This window comes from Podospora pseudopauciseta, assembly GCF_035222475.1.
Source record: "Podospora pseudopauciseta strain CBS 411.78 chromosome 5 map unlocalized CBS411.78m_5, whole genome shotgun sequence".
Taxonomy (NCBI): domain Eukaryota; kingdom Fungi; phylum Ascomycota; class Sordariomycetes; order Sordariales; family Podosporaceae; genus Podospora; species Podospora pseudopauciseta.
In genome coordinates this window covers 646,450-661,414 of record NW_026946665.1, presented here as the reverse complement: position 1 = coordinate 661,414, position 14,965 = coordinate 646,450, and the positions used below count along the sequence as shown (strand labels likewise).

At 44.3% G+C, this 14,965-nt stretch overlaps 4 protein-coding genes across 4 annotated transcripts; 1 reads left to right on the top strand and 3 right to left on the bottom strand.

Annotated features, from left to right (window-relative positions):
- Positions 1-441: 441 nt before the first annotated feature.
- On the bottom strand, positions 442-3,020 carry QC763_507925 (uncharacterized protein). Its single transcript, XM_062913381.1, has 4 exons — positions 2,960-3,020; positions 2,031-2,924; positions 1,755-1,969; positions 442-1,695 (listed from the first exon to the last, which is right to left on the bottom strand). Exons 2-4 carry the CDS (start codon positions 2,315-2,317, stop codon positions 794-796), a joined length of 1,404 nt encoding a protein of 467 aa, XP_062764786.1. The 5' UTR covers positions 2,318-2,924; positions 2,960-3,020; the 3' UTR covers positions 442-793.
- Positions 3,021-3,200: 180 nt separating this feature from the next.
- COG5 (Conserved oligomeric Golgi complex subunit) lies at positions 3,201-4,613 on the bottom strand (the record flags this gene model as incomplete). Its single annotated transcript, XM_062913380.1, has 1 exon — positions 3,201-4,613. One exon carries the CDS (start codon positions 4,611-4,613, stop codon positions 3,201-3,203), a length of 1,413 nt encoding a protein of 470 aa, XP_062764785.1.
- Positions 4,614-5,023: 410 nt separating this feature from the next.
- Positions 5,024-7,399, top strand: QC763_507910 (uncharacterized protein). Its single transcript, XM_062913379.1, has 2 exons — positions 5,024-6,135; positions 6,193-7,399. The coding sequence occupies exons 1-2, from the start codon at positions 5,458-5,460 to the stop codon at positions 7,183-7,185; spliced, it is 1,671 nt and encodes a 556-aa protein (XP_062764784.1). The 5' UTR covers positions 5,024-5,457; the 3' UTR covers positions 7,186-7,399.
- Positions 7,400-8,232: 833 nt separating this feature from the next.
- Positions 8,233-8,542, bottom strand: QC763_507900 (uncharacterized protein; the record flags this gene model as incomplete). Its single annotated transcript, XM_062913378.1, has 2 exons — positions 8,233-8,275; positions 8,304-8,542. 2 exons carry the CDS (start codon positions 8,540-8,542, stop codon positions 8,233-8,235), a joined length of 282 nt encoding a protein of 93 aa, XP_062764783.1.
- Between the last annotated feature and the right edge of the window lie 6,423 nt (positions 8,543-14,965).

Genomic DNA, 14,965 nt, shown 5'->3' with positions numbered 1-14,965 from the left:
AAAATGTCTATTCCTTTCAGTCGTCTTAAGGAAATAGAGCAGGGTGACCATCGCATGGCGCAGCAGCCGAATAGATTAAAACTGTAGGTATACAGTTCCCTGAAAGCCAATGATCGCTCATTCTTTCCCCCATGCGGAGAGATTTGCGGCCCCGACTACCATAGTCCGAGTGCCCAGCCCCCAGATCGCGAGCATCGCGCTCGTTGATAACCAATCAGCTAAATCTTACCCCTCAAAACCTATCAGACATCAAGTCAGTCTGCCTTGCACCATCGTAGCTCTCTTTCTCTGGACAGTACTCCTCCAAATTTCGCCTCCTTCATCACCCGATTCTACGTCATTGACTGTTGATATTTCTCACCTTTCACCCAAGTTCGGTGGACAAACCAGATCGTCATTGTCAACAGACGACTTTCATTCAGCACCAGGGTAGCAGGTATCTAAAACCAACGCATTAACTAAAATAATGACTATCTGCACCCCTCGAAAGATGCAAAAAATGCCTAAGCACTAGGAAATAAGGCCTCAAAATGATAAATCAACGCCTATAAAACAAATAATAATGCGTCAAAAGAATGTATAGATGCCCCATAAAATGAAACCCAACGCATCAAAATGATAAATCAACACCTATAAAATAAATAATAACACCTCCCAAAAAATTCTAAATGCCTTATAAATAAAGGTCAACGCCTACTTCTGGGGTATCAACCCCTATAAAAGCCCCTTCATATGCCTCATATAATCACCGCAACGCCTTACCATTTCCTCCGTATGCCTCTCCCCATCCGTTTTACTCCTCTCTCGCCCTCTTCACCCCCTTCTTAACCGGCACCGAAGGAGGCGGCATCAACTCCCCATCCGGCAACACCTGCACCGGAGCAGGCGTACTCATCGTCGGCCCCTGCAACCCCAACCCAGCACTCGCCTCCCTCTCACTCTCCATCTCCGGAGTCCCCGCCATATTATCCTCCCCTTCATGCAACACCTCAGCCTTGATAACCGGCAACAACACCCCCTCCCCCAGCTTATCCATCTTTCCCCGCCTCCGAAACAAACACCCCGGGTCATCCTTATACTTCTCGACACAAACTCCGCAGTAACCCGCCGGCCTAAGCACAACCTTGTACGGATCAAACATGACCCTCTTGTGAGCCCCATAATCAAAAACATCGTCGCAAAGCTCGCATCGATCAGGATGCTGCGTCTTTCTCGAGTGATCAAACGCGCGCAGACGGTGGGAGATCACCTCAGGGTTGGGCAGCCAACCGGCTAGATTCCGCCCCTGACTGGCGTGCCACATCGCGGCAGCGAGATGGACGTTGCGGTCGACAATGTCCCTGAGGACTTGGTTCTCTAGCAGCACCGCACGGCCGGCGTAGAGAAAGTTGGCAAGCAGATACTGCGCGCGTTTATCCGTGACGGTGCGCTCCTCACTAAAGGCTTCGAGGATAGCAATACCGAGATTGTGATACGGAAATGCCGGCTTTGGCTCTGGCACGCCCTCGCGGCCGGATTGGACTTTATCGAAGGTGCAGAGGTCCTCGAGGTGCCGGTCGGCGAGTTGGCCTAGGAGTGTCAGGGCGTCGTTGCACATGGTCTCGACGCCGAACTGATCGGCGAGGTTGAAGATTTTGATATAGGTTGAAAAGGTGGCGTTTGCGCCGCGGATGTTGAGGTACTGGTCGGGCAAGCCTGTTTGATTCACTGTTAGACACCACACATTTCCCGTGGTTTGTCAGGTAAGAACCCACGGTTGAAATAAAGTGTCCGCAGCAGCATATCCACAAACTCAGTCTTCAACTCCCTCAAGTTAATCTCCGGCTCCCCTTCATCCTCCCCCGGACTCTGCTTCTCAAACGCCTCCGCAAACCAGCGGGATCGGGTGCTGAGGAGCATTCGATGAACTCTCCAGGTTCTCCCGTCAGCCAAGATGATCGCGTCAGAGAACTCGCCCGTCTCGAGCTTCCTGTTCGAAACAATCAGTAACTTGAAACGAAACGTAGAAATAAAGGGGGGTGGTGACTTACTTGAGCGAACCTTCATCAGCTCTCCAAGCCATGGAGCTGACAGCCCAAGGCTTGCCCATGGGCTCAGGGGCCTTGGGGCCTCTGCGGCGTGTGGGTGTGGGAATCATTGCTTGCTCGGGGGATGGCTGGGAATTGGCCTGGGGAGCAGCAACAGGTGTGATGGAACGGGCGCCACGCCCACCAGCAACGGCACCACCGCGCGCGTTGGAGCCTCTGGCACCCCTGGGAGCGCCGCATCTGCGGCGCGTGCCACGCGAGGCACCTCTGAGCGTGGCGGGAGGGACCATTGTTGAATTGCGTATGTGTTTGGAAAGGATTTTGAGGCCTGTGATGGAAATAAATAGGTGTTTGGTTAGATAAGTAGGCTTTTGATTGATAGTGGAAGGCCTTGGAAAGATAATTCAAGGCCTCTGATTGGTAATTGAAGGCCTATTGATGATAACGGAAGGCGTGCGGTTGATAGTGGAAGGCGTGTGGGTGATAGTGGGAGGTGTTTTGTTAAGGAAGTAACGTGTAATGTGAAGAACTGAAAGCGTCTGGTGTGAAAGAACAGGCGTTTAATTTGAATGGATAGGTGTATGGTTGGGAAGGAAGGCGTATTCAGTGTCAAAATAGGTGTCTATATTTAAATTCGAAGGCGTTGTTGGGACGAAAGGAGTTGTGGAGAAGGGAGAAGGAGGAGCTTGGTAAGTGAAATAAAGCCCCAAAAAATAGAAAAGGGAGACTTGTGGACTCAGCTCGACCTCTGATACGACCAAACAATTCTCTGGTTGGGCATATATGCAGTTTTGAACGAGTCTCTTTTCGAATAAGAAACCCCTTCATGCACAGTCCAATCGCCTATGCTATTAAGGGGTAAGTAAACATGGAGGAAACTGTTAGTTCAGGAAACAACTGAGAGACAGACACAAATGCAATAAAAAAGTCACCAAGATTGTAGCACCTCTGGTCATGATAGGAGCATTCAGGTCAGACTGGACTTGAGATGGAATGGCAAGAATAATGTGAATGTTCAGCTGTCCCAACAACGGTTGCTGAGGAAGAGCGGATAAACGTTTTCCCGCAACACAGCACCGGCTCTTCAGCGAGGGGCATTGTAGCTCTCTTGATCAACAGCCGTAGATGGCCAGGATCTATTCAGTCTATAAAACACGGCCTCGATAGGCCCTATCACCTCCCAAGATTATTTACAACACTCCCCACCATAACAGCCACCTCTCGTTCCCACTGCTTGCTGGCAGCTTCCCCATCTCCAGTCTTGCTCTTCCCCTTGGCCGCAGCAGCAGCCACTACGCTTGGCAGTTGGCTCCCCTTGATGACGCACTCCCGAATAGCTTCACCAACGCTCTGCCTGTTGGCCCTCAGTGTCCGAGCAGCCGTTGTATTTCCCTTTGCCACAATTTCTTGAACCCGTGGCGCCATACTACTCGCCATGGTGCGCCAGAAATAGCTTGCAAGGGATCCTGTTTCCAGATAGGCAAGCAGTGGCTGAAGCATATTTCCTCCTTGCACTGGCTGCTTGCCCTGTAGCATCGGATGGACCGGCACCTTTGTTCCCTCCAATACCGCCTCGAGGGCAACCACATTCTGACACCTCGCCCCAACTTCCGCGAGCGTCCTAGACAAGCTATCCAGATTTGCCAACGCCCTCGAAAGTCCGGCAATGCTGCTCTGCAGCGCCGACCTGAGATAACCCTCCAACGCCTGCAACATCAGTGTGGGTGCCCATTTCTCATTCGGCCTCGTCGGCACCTGTGTCAACAGATATAGCGCTGTCAACGCCGACACCGTCCGTCCCTTGATCTCCTCCGACTGCGCAAACGTGGCACTCCCACTCGCGCTCCCAACCGAGAACTCCCTCGATATCCTCTCTGCCGTCTCCCTGACATTCTTCTCCACCGGCGCAACAATTTGTTCCCTCAACGTCCGCACAACAAGCACCTTCTCTAGTCCGTACCCCTCCCCACCAGGTGTCCCAACACTAGCAAACAGCTCCCTAAGCTGCAGAAGAGTGTGAGTACACCTAACCAACGCCCTATGATCCTGCTGCCGTTCCCTGCTCTTCAAACTGGCAGCACTAGTCGTCACACTTGCCGTTGCAGACCCAGTAAGCTCCCCATTCTGCACCTCGAGCTGCCTCCCTAATTGCAGTGCCCTTCCCACTGCCCTCCCGAGCCGCAAAGTTTCCCATAGTCTCGCCGCTACGAGCTTTACTTGTTCGGCCTCGGAGTGTTTCTGTATCACTTGTTTCTCGAGCTGCTTGTAACTCTCGTTCAGCGCCTTGAGCTGGGCGTCGACTTCGGAGACGATCTTCACCGAGGCGTCGGTCTGGGATTTGGTGTAGGATAGCAGCGGGATGGATGAGCGGGTGGTAAGGCTGTCAATATGGGAGTCAATTTCTTGAATGTCAAACAAGACGCGCCGCAAGGGGGTGGAGAGATCGAGGGGGAGCTCGGTCGGGTTGTTGGTGGAGAGGACGAGGGTGTTGGCGAAGGCGGAGGGAGAAAAGGTGGGGGAGAGGAAGGCCTCGTAGTCGATGTAGGAGGGCTCGTCCGTGTTAGAAGGGTCGTTGGGGTTGGACATTGTGAGGTGGGCGCAATGGGCCTGTGTTCGTTGGCGTCGTTGTGGTCGTGCCCTGGTGTTGAAGCTTGGGTTGAATGTTTGGCGGTGATCCCTGCCAAGAGAATGGTCAGGGCGCAAAACCTCCCGAAATGGAGGCCAAGTCGTTGGGTTTGAGAGCCACAATATTCAGGCGGGCGTTGGGCGGCCCCAGTGGCATGCAGCTAGCTCATTGCCCCGCAATTGGTGTGCATGCGTGGCTGTGGGAGCTATTCCGTGCTGTGAGCTGTGAGGTCATCGCCGTTTTTGGAAGTTATGGTAACTGTTCTTGCCTGTGTACGGCGCTGGACCCTGGGAACAACACGACACAGACCATTGAGAATTACTTATGGCGCAAAGCAGGGACTGTGTACTTAAGTGACAACTGGCGGAAATTCGGAATGGCTTCCTATCGCTCACTCGATGTTTGGTGGTTCTCGGCACAGTGGCGATCGTATTCGCCTGTTGCTGACGGCAGCTGGTCCCTGCCGCGGGCTGGGCAAACCCCCACTCTCACTGCAAGTGCCCTGAGCGATTAAACATTCCATCCGTCCAGAAGCCATCTTCCAAAAAACATCCACCAACGGGAGCTTCTGCAGTAGCCCACGACATCGCCGGCAGCAACACGTCGCCCCTGATCCTTGAGCCCTCCGATCATTGGGTCAAGCCGTTGTGATTGTCAATCGTGGTGTCAACAATGTCGAAGTACCGGCATCATTAATATTTGATAATTCACTTGTTCCTCCTGTCCGATCGAGCTCGAAAACGACGAATATCGATATTTAACACGCGCGCGCAACCACCCTCTGGGTGCGCCCGAGCCACCAACATGGACTCGTTCCTCCAAGTTCGGGATATCATTCCCTTCCCACCCGGTGACAACTCGAGTGACACATTGATTGGGAATAGCCATCTCAACCTCACCACTCTTGAACACTGGAACTACACGCTATTCACAAACCAGACCCTCTCCAATGGCTCGTGGTGTCTTTTGGCTTGGGAACCGTGGATCGCTGACTTTGTCATGCCCAACGGCACCTTCGTCAACGCAACATGGTGTTGGTCTCCCGTTAATGGCATCGGAGAACGAGCCGGCACTTCGATTGGTTTCGCTGTTCTCTTTGGCGTCGCTCTTGTCCTGACCATCGTCGCGCTTAATCGACACGGTCGCCTCTACCTCCCCGTCACAAAGCGATTCTATCCCATTGGAAGGAGATGGCAGTGGTACTGGGGTATTATTGTCAGCGCTACTGCCGTTGTCAGTTTGTTTACCGCCATGGACGTCGACCGATACTATCTTCCCGAGTTGCCACTTATCCTCACGAGTTTCTTCTGGTTTCTGATGCAGCTGGGCACTATTGCCCAGGTATGGGAAGCAGTGCGCCATTGGGGCAGTTGGATGGAACGGCAGTTTATAGATCCGGACCCCTACGCCTTGCGAGATGACGATAGAAGATCAAAGGTGGAATTTCATCTGCCCTTGATCTTCTATTTGTTCTGGTGGCTTGTAAGTCCTCTCAGTTTCCGTCTTGATACCCAACCCCTCTGACTTTTGTCTCTCTAGAATTTCTTCATGATTATTCCCCGAAACTGGACTCCCATCCAGCACCAGCGCTACCCCGAACAAGTAGTCAACGAAGCTGAGCCCTCCGCCACCGATGCCCGGTTCAAAGCCGCCGGCTTTTTGTTATTCGTCTGCTGGTGCTTAACAGTCTTCTCTCTCCGTCATTCGATCAAACACTACCGCCCACGCAACCGTGGAATCATCAACCGATTCGTAGGCTTCATTCGCATGACGCCTCTCCGGTTCAAGCTCCTTATTCCCATCGCACTTGTCGTCCCAGCCTATCAGGAGCTTTGCGCATGGAAGTTTGAGTACAGCCCCTTGAACCTCGAAGGGAACCGAGCCGCTATTTTTGCTGGTGGCTACGCCCCAGCCTTATTGATCATGTACATCCAGGTCATCTTTGGGTTCATCAACGAGAATGAAGACAAAGAACTCAAACGCCAACGTATCGTACGCAACCAGCAGCTCGACCAGGAGATGGGCATCGTCAAGAAGCCCGGATGGTGGGCCAGAGTCAACGGAGAGGTGGTTGTGCCAGGAGAAAGCATGCGCGACCAACTCGTCCGCAATGTCAGAGAAATCCAGGGGAATAAACCGCGCAACAATGAAAGCCCGGCGTCAAACGATGTCCCAATGAGCCCGCTCTCCCCTTCCGCACCGGGCATGTCCCAAGCTGGGATAAATACACCGCCGACGTCACCACCACCGCTGTATAATGGTCGGTCAGAGCGAATTCGACAAGAAAGAGCCATGCAGGCGGTAGCTGGTGTTCTTTTCCCTCAAAATAGAAGTGCAGAGGCAGAAAGGAGAAGGAGGGAACAGGAGCTGATGATGGATGGCCCTGCACCCTCGGCAGCAGCTACGACGGCTCCACCACCACCGCCATATCCAGGTGCGACAGGGGAAAGGGAAGGGAGTGTAGCTCCTAGTGTGGGCTCGAGGGTGAGCCAACAGCCACCGCAACAGATAAGGAGCATGCTTGATATTTAGCGTTTTGGAATAGGAAGCCGCAGCGTAGTCTTTTCGGAATGGACAAGAGAAAGCGTTTTGGATTCAGGTGGTATAGAATTGGTTTAGTTCAAAGTCAAATAATCGGTATCCTTGTTTCTTCTTGAGGATCAAAAACAGTGTAGCTTTTCCGTCAAGACGATCGTTTGACAGAACTTCCTATTATACTGAACTTGAACTGCCGAGCTTCAGGTCATTATTAGCACACAAGTCGGCTAAGGCAAAAAGCTATATTAAAGCACCTTCTGGTATATTTTGAGCGGCTGCTATCAACGCAGCCTCGGTGATTGCTTTGCCACTGACCCGACTTGAGGGGTATCGTGGTTGATTGAAGAGAATCTCCAAGACCTTGCGGCCGTGCATATTGCTGTGGACGGCTGCGAGAAGCACAGCTTCTGTCAGATCGATTCCGGCCTCGTGACGTATAAGAAGCCGCATGGCCTCCCCATCCTGGGAGGCTGCTGCCGGGGCCAAGATCTGCAAATCATCCCTGTTGTACTGATGTCGACCTTGTAGCTCTTTGCAGAGACAATTGAATCCCTTTTCCATCTGGTTTGCCTTGCTGTACAGGAGGACGAGCTGATTGGTGGTCTCTAATCTCTGCGCTTTGCTCCCGAGGGACTTGCAGTTCCTTACACAATCCAGGAGGACCAGTGCCGCATCGTTGTAGTCCCCTACCGCTTCTAGAATGACAGCTGTACTTTGGTGACTCGGCCCCCTCTGTGGCTGTCGCTCCTCTCTGTATCCCCAGTCCCATATCAATGAGAAGCGGTATGGAAAGTTCCTGATGTTCTCTGGCCCGCAGCACGAGACTCTGCTCACGATGATAGAGAAGAGGCTTGAGCAAAGTCTGACAATGGTAGATTTTGACGCTCCCTTCATAATACAGACAATGTCACCCATCCGGACTGATCTCGCAGAAAGTGGAAGCGTCCAGCCTGCGGACGATGCAGAATCGTTGGGCTTGTGAAACCTTCCACTCGATGGATAGCTTCCGCCGCCCGTTGACATCATCGAATTCTACTCAAATTACTTTGCCCAGTACATGGCCATTTCCTTGTATCTCAGCCACCTGTGAGTGGGACCAGGTATCAACTGACACTAATGCACCGAATAGAGACTTTTCCACCTGCTTGAGAACAACATCCCAACCAACCCAATAGTCTAGGAATGTCTTTTGTGGTGGGTCGGTGGTACTCATGCCCAACAAGGCGAACACCTTGTCATGCACTAGGGTAGCCTGTCGGGTGTGATACATGTCGATCAGCTCACCCAGCTCGCTCTTGTCGTGCGAAGCAATGTCGGCTGTCTTCCTCGGACGATATATCGCCTGTCCCATTGAGTACGCCACCGGACGGAGCTGGCTTTGTAGCTCTCGTGGAACATCAAACGTTGAAGCGAGCAGTTTCGAATGGGGAGCTTGGCTGAATTTGCTCCTGCTTCTTCAAATCATCTCTCTGATTTATGCAAATCGCATCCACCCATAAAGCTCTCGGAAGACGCTGTTCTCGTAGAGCCAGCAAAGCCTCATACAGATTATCGGTGACGGATAGCCGACGAGAATCCACAGTTATGCTTCTCTGGTTTGACCAATCACTCCAAGTATATGAAAGGACCTCATAAAGATGTAATTCCTGGTTTTGTTCGGCCTGGCTCGAGGCCAACAACGGATACTCGCGCAGCTGGCAGACCAAGCGGCTTCTTCGACCCTCGCTCGGTAGAAGATGCAGCAAGCGAATGTCCCCTTGCCTCCTCAGTGCGGTGTATTCGTATTCACCCTCTTTAACACCATGACAAGAAGCCAAGTCGTCAAGTTCGTATGTCGACGGTGGGTGTTACCCTGGCTTTTCGGACATGGTGGCAGACTCCCCGGCTTCGTTGACAGGACAAGAAATGCCCGAAATCACAATATAGCTGCAAATACCGACTTCGTTCTCGGCTTTCAGACCTCTGGATTGAATAATAGGTGGTCGCAGTAGGTATGGAGAGTACCCGGAGCAGTAAAGTCGGAAACGTAGGGACACATTCAACATAACCTTAGGTGATACCACTTAAATCGACGTGATCTACCAAGATGGGACGCCGCCAACGGTCCAAACAAGGCACACGCTGCACAGCAAAATCATTGTGCTGGCCAATCAGAGACCCATTGGAAAGTTGAGCACGGCCGGGCTGAGCTGCTCAAGAACCTACTTATGTGGCTGACACACCACAGGAGCGCTGTGCGTGGTGTCATAGAAAGACAGCAGGCTGCTCAACGCTCGGGCAGTGCTCGGTTCAAACTGTTTTCCAACAGGAAGGAGCAAAGCCCCCTTGTCTTTGAAAAGTGAATGCAGGCTTCAAAGGCATAATTACTACCAGACCCACCTAACACAAACCACCACCCCGAACATCAACACTCAACGCATAACCAGATTAACCTTCCCCCTCTCTACCTTGCCGCAGTAGGTTGCGACCACCTCCTACAGTCACTCCAACCACCACCTCATCACCTCCTCATTTCCTACATCTCCAAAAAAAAAGAAAAAACAAAAAAAACGGAAGAAAAGAAAAGAAATACCCGTGCCCCAAGGACTCCCTCCCCACCTTATTCGGATCACGCAAGCGGACTACTTCTACTTGAGGGTAGCCTGCTTGCATGGTTCAGAAAAGTGGGTACTCCCGGGGACACTGTACGGGTAAAAAATAAAAAATAAAAGGAAAGAAACAAAGAAGTAAAAGACAAAAGAAAAAGAAGAAACAACGAAAAAAAAAAGCGAAGAAAAAAAATAAAAGGCCACAGTCACCCTTCCCCCAAGCTACCATTGACTTCCTTCCCGAGTTCATGAACCAGATACTTAACACTAGCATTATCACACTTCCCAGCGCAAATTAAAAGCTATGTAGTGCCCTGCCCCCCTTTTCCCCCCTCCCCCTACTTACATCCTATAATCCTATCACCCTAAATACCTACCTATATAGTCACACCCGACAAAATTTTTAGCTTAGTCCGTATTAGTCTTATAAGGTAAGCAAAAGGTAAGCGCAGTAAGTATTACACTAAGCTGAAGTAGGTCTAAGGACCATTCGGCTATACTTACCGTAACTAAAACTAATTATAACTTCACTTCCGTTTTCTCTTTACGCGTTCCAATAGCCCGTTATTAAACTTACTAGAACCACCATTTATATTATAATTGCAACTTTATATATAAACGAACTTATTTAATTTTTTTTAAAATAAAAAAAAATATTTATAAATTACTATATTTTTACAATTTAAAAATCACGTAGTTATAAACGGCAAAAATATATATAGTAAACTACCTATCCGTTACCCGAGTTTCTATTTTACTATCCTATATATTAAGGAATAGTAAAGGTACTTAATAGATTAATTTAATAGGTATATATTAGCGTTAAAAGATAAAGGATATTAAATTTTAATAGCTATAAATCTATAGTATTATATAAACGGAGTAGCGGTAAGGCATATTACTTTAGGCCTACTTTTTTTAGGACCGTAGCGAGTATATTAAACTAAAAATATAAGTAAGGGAAAAGGAGAAGGGGCTAAAAAACCTATTTAAAAAGTAATATTTATATTTATATTATTAAGGATTCTATTCCTCCCGGTATTACCGATAACCTTATAACTTTAGACTCTTTATAGAAAGAAAATAAAATTATTAGGGGTTTAATCGTATAATTTCTACCGATATAGGAATTAATTGCTTTTTAACGTAAAGGCCGTAGACTTTAAATATATTAGTTAGTATAGAGCAGGCAATAAACGTTAGTAAACACGAGAGTAGCGAAGTTAAGAACGCTTAGGGGCAAGTTAGATAGGAAAAGGAGAAGCGGTAGTAAGTAGTATAGAGGTATAGCTAGAATACGAAGTAGCTAGCTAATGCGTAAAGATATATAGGCTTTTATTTAAAGGAACGCCGACTAACGTCCGTAAAATAAAAACGTTAGGCGGTTTTTACTTAAAGGCAATTTTAAATGGGGACTTTTAGTATAAATATAGTACTAGTGAAAGTCCTTACCGTAAGCCGTTTTCCGGCCGGTATATAGTTTTTAAGTAGGTTCCTAACCTTCTTAGCTACTTAGAAATCCCCTACGGTATAGAAAGTAAGTGTTTTTAAAGAGAGATCTAAGGGCACTACAGGGACTACTACCTAGCTTAAAAAGAGCGGTTTGCGCCTACGTATAGGCTATAATCCCTGTCACACGTTAGCTACCGGCAATATTTTCTTTTCTAAAGCCTTACTTGCAGGCAAAGTTATATAGCCGGACTAAATCGACCTTGCCGTTAGGCGTACAGTTAGTAAGGGCGTCGTTTATAGCTATAAGCCTTTTATACGCTTTCTTTATACTAGAAAAGTAGCTAATATTAAAGGGTTAAAGGACGTAAAAGCAGTAGAGGGTTAAGAAAAGAAGGTAAATATTACTCCTATAGTACCGAATTATAAAGTCGTTAGTAGTATATAAGCTATAGCTATTATAAATAAAAAGATAAGGTTTCGATAGATCTTTAGGTTTAGTCTTAGATATAAAGACCTTTTTAAGCTAACTAACGGTAAGGTTATTACTACTTTAGCTATTCTTTAATATAGCTATATATTAGTCTTCGTTTATAACGAACCCCTATCTAGAACCTCTGAAAGGGATATTAGTTAAAGGTACTTCTAAATAATCCTAATTCGATATAGCTAAATAGTATATAATAATAGCTTATCTCTATTATAATAATTTAAATACTAACGATTATAATTTATATTATATACTACGGAATTATCTATATATACTAGTTAGTTCCTTTATATATATAGACCTTAAAACCTTAAAGTACTCGTTTTACTATAGCTTCGGTTATTCCTAATATATTATATCCCGCAATATATTTATCGTATTATACTGTTACGGTTCTGGAAAATAGTAGGGCCACGAGGACCAATTAAGACTGGACCGCGCCGTCGAGCGGGGCTTACGGTCTAGGAAATTAGACGGACTAATAAGATAAGGACCGGGGACCGCGGCGGGGCTTACGGTCTACGGTCCAGTATCGGCTAATACGGAGCGAACCGAAGACCGTATACAAAATAACGGTCTACGGTTATAACAAACCCCTATCCAGAACCTCTAAAAGGGATATCGGTTAAAGGTACTTTTAAATAATCCTGGTTCGGTGTAGCTAAATAGTATATAATAAAATGTTTTAATATAAATACTAAATGCCGTAAATATAATTTAAAATTATATATTGCAGAACTATTTATTTATACTAGCTAGTTCCTCCGTATATATAGACTTTAGAACCTTAAGGTGCTTGCCCTACTATAGCCTCGATTAATTTTAGTATATTATATTTTACGATATACTCGTCGTACTATACTTTTAATTACTTTTAGTACTTTATATTTTGTAGATTGCTTATAGGCTTTAGTACTATAGTATTTTTATTTATACTTAATTAGCTATCCCTTAACTTCCTTAATAATTAATTAAGCGCTTTGCGTTTTATATATAGCGTAGCTTATTATTAGTTTAATTATAATATAATACCTTTCCTTTTAGATTAACGTCCCGACGATTATATCTCTAAAATAGTATTTATACCCCCACTTCCCTTTTATATTTCTATAGTATATTCCTTTTCCTTTATCTTAACTATTATATTTAATTATATAAGGAAATCGACTCGTATAAGTACCGACCGTTACCGTAATTAAATATAGTTTCTTATAAAATTTAACTTCGTAATACCCGAATATATTTATTATAAAGAAAATAACTTTTAATATATAGCTTTTCCTCGATACGATCGGTACCTTTCATATATTAACTTTAGTTGCTCCTACTACGATATTTATAGTATAGATTATAAGTTTTTTTCTCGGCCCTCTCTTTCCTTTTTTAATCGGTTCTGTAGTCCGCCCTCTAATTAAGAAGAAAACACGCTTAAATACCGAAAAGTAAGTTACCTTAAGTAAGCTTCTTTGTCTCGAGGCGTAATCGCGCGCCCTTAAGGTTCGAGCCTTTACTGCCTTTCGTCGCGAATCTCGGCTCTTTAAGAAGGAAGAGAGAGAGGCTTTTACGCGGCCTGCTACCCCGTATAGCCCGCCGGTAGCGGATACCTCCGCTATTCCTTCTTTTACTACCGCTCCTCCTTCCGACTTTTCTTTTCTAGATCCCTCCCTATTTAGCTATAAGCCGGAGCTAAGTCTTTTTATTTATTTAAGTTTTAATCGGTCCGGATATTATTAATAGAATTCTTCTTACTTATTTAAATAGTTAAAGTATACCTATAGTTCTTACGAATTATTTATAGCTAAATATTTTAACTAACTAACTAAATACTTTAATTAACCTTTATTAAACCGTAAATTTAATATCTTTTTTATATTATACTTTTCTTTTTTATCTTTCGTTATTGTTTATATATTAGCTTTACTTATATATAATACGGGTTTTAGAAATAAAATATAAAAAGTATATAACCGTAAATATATTATATTAAATAGTTTTAATTTAAATACTATTTCTAATATTTTTCTTTTAACTTTAAATAGTTTTACTTTCTTATAGTTTAGCTTCTTACTAAGTTTTTTAATATATAAATTACGTATAAAAAGGAATATTATATTTCCTCCCTTAAAGTAAGGTCCTTCGAGCCCTTTAATATTATAGTATTTCCGTATTTTCTTTTTTATAAATTTTAATTTTTACTTAAGTTTACCGTAAAATATATATATTTTATTTACTTTAACTTTAGTCTTAAGTACCTTAACTGTAGGTCTTTACCGTAGGTTTATTTCGTAACCGAAATTCGTAAAGAACGGTATAGTTTTAATTGTTTTAATTAATAATATATTATATCCTAACTATACTATAAATAATAGTTTAACCTAATTATTTTATTTAAAATTAATATAATTTCGTAAATACTATTTTATAATTTCGTTAAACCGTTCCGTTTAACCGTTTATTTAAAGGTAATAAGCCGAAAACGCCTTACTTACTACCTTTAGCCTTATTATTAACGCTTTTTAAAACTTTAATACGAATTTAATATCGCGGTCCGTAATAAACTTCTTTAACTACATATATATTAATATAATATACTATAATACTAGATCCGCTAACTATTTTACTGATTAAATCTCTTTATAAAGTAAAAAATATATTTATTTAATAAGCCTATCGACTACCGTTAATATATTATCGTACTTAACGCTAATTACCGTATTTTTAAACTTTAGTAATTTAATAATAAAGTTTATTATAATTAAACTTTATAATTATTTTATTATTAGTAATAGCTTTAAAAATCTATAAGACTTATACTTCGTAACCCTTATTTTTTCGCATATATAATATAATTAAATAGCTTCTTTAACGTCGTCCTTAATCTTTAATTAATTAAAGTACTATTTAATTTTTTCTATAATCTTAACGATACCTATATATTCTCCGAGCTTTAACGTATAAATTTTTATTATTAATACTATCCTATTACCTAGCTTTAAGTACGCTCGATTTCTATATTATAATCTTCCTTAATTATCTTTCTAAATACCTTATAGCTTTAGCTTTTCTTATTAATATTATTTTATAATATTATTATTTAATTTGCTTTAATATTTATTAGAAATAACCTTTTTATAATATATTATATAATATTTTATTTATAACTATAATAAATACTTAAAAGTACTATTTAATATCTCCTTCAATAATAATAATAACTCTTTAAATATATTTTTATAATAGTCGGCTC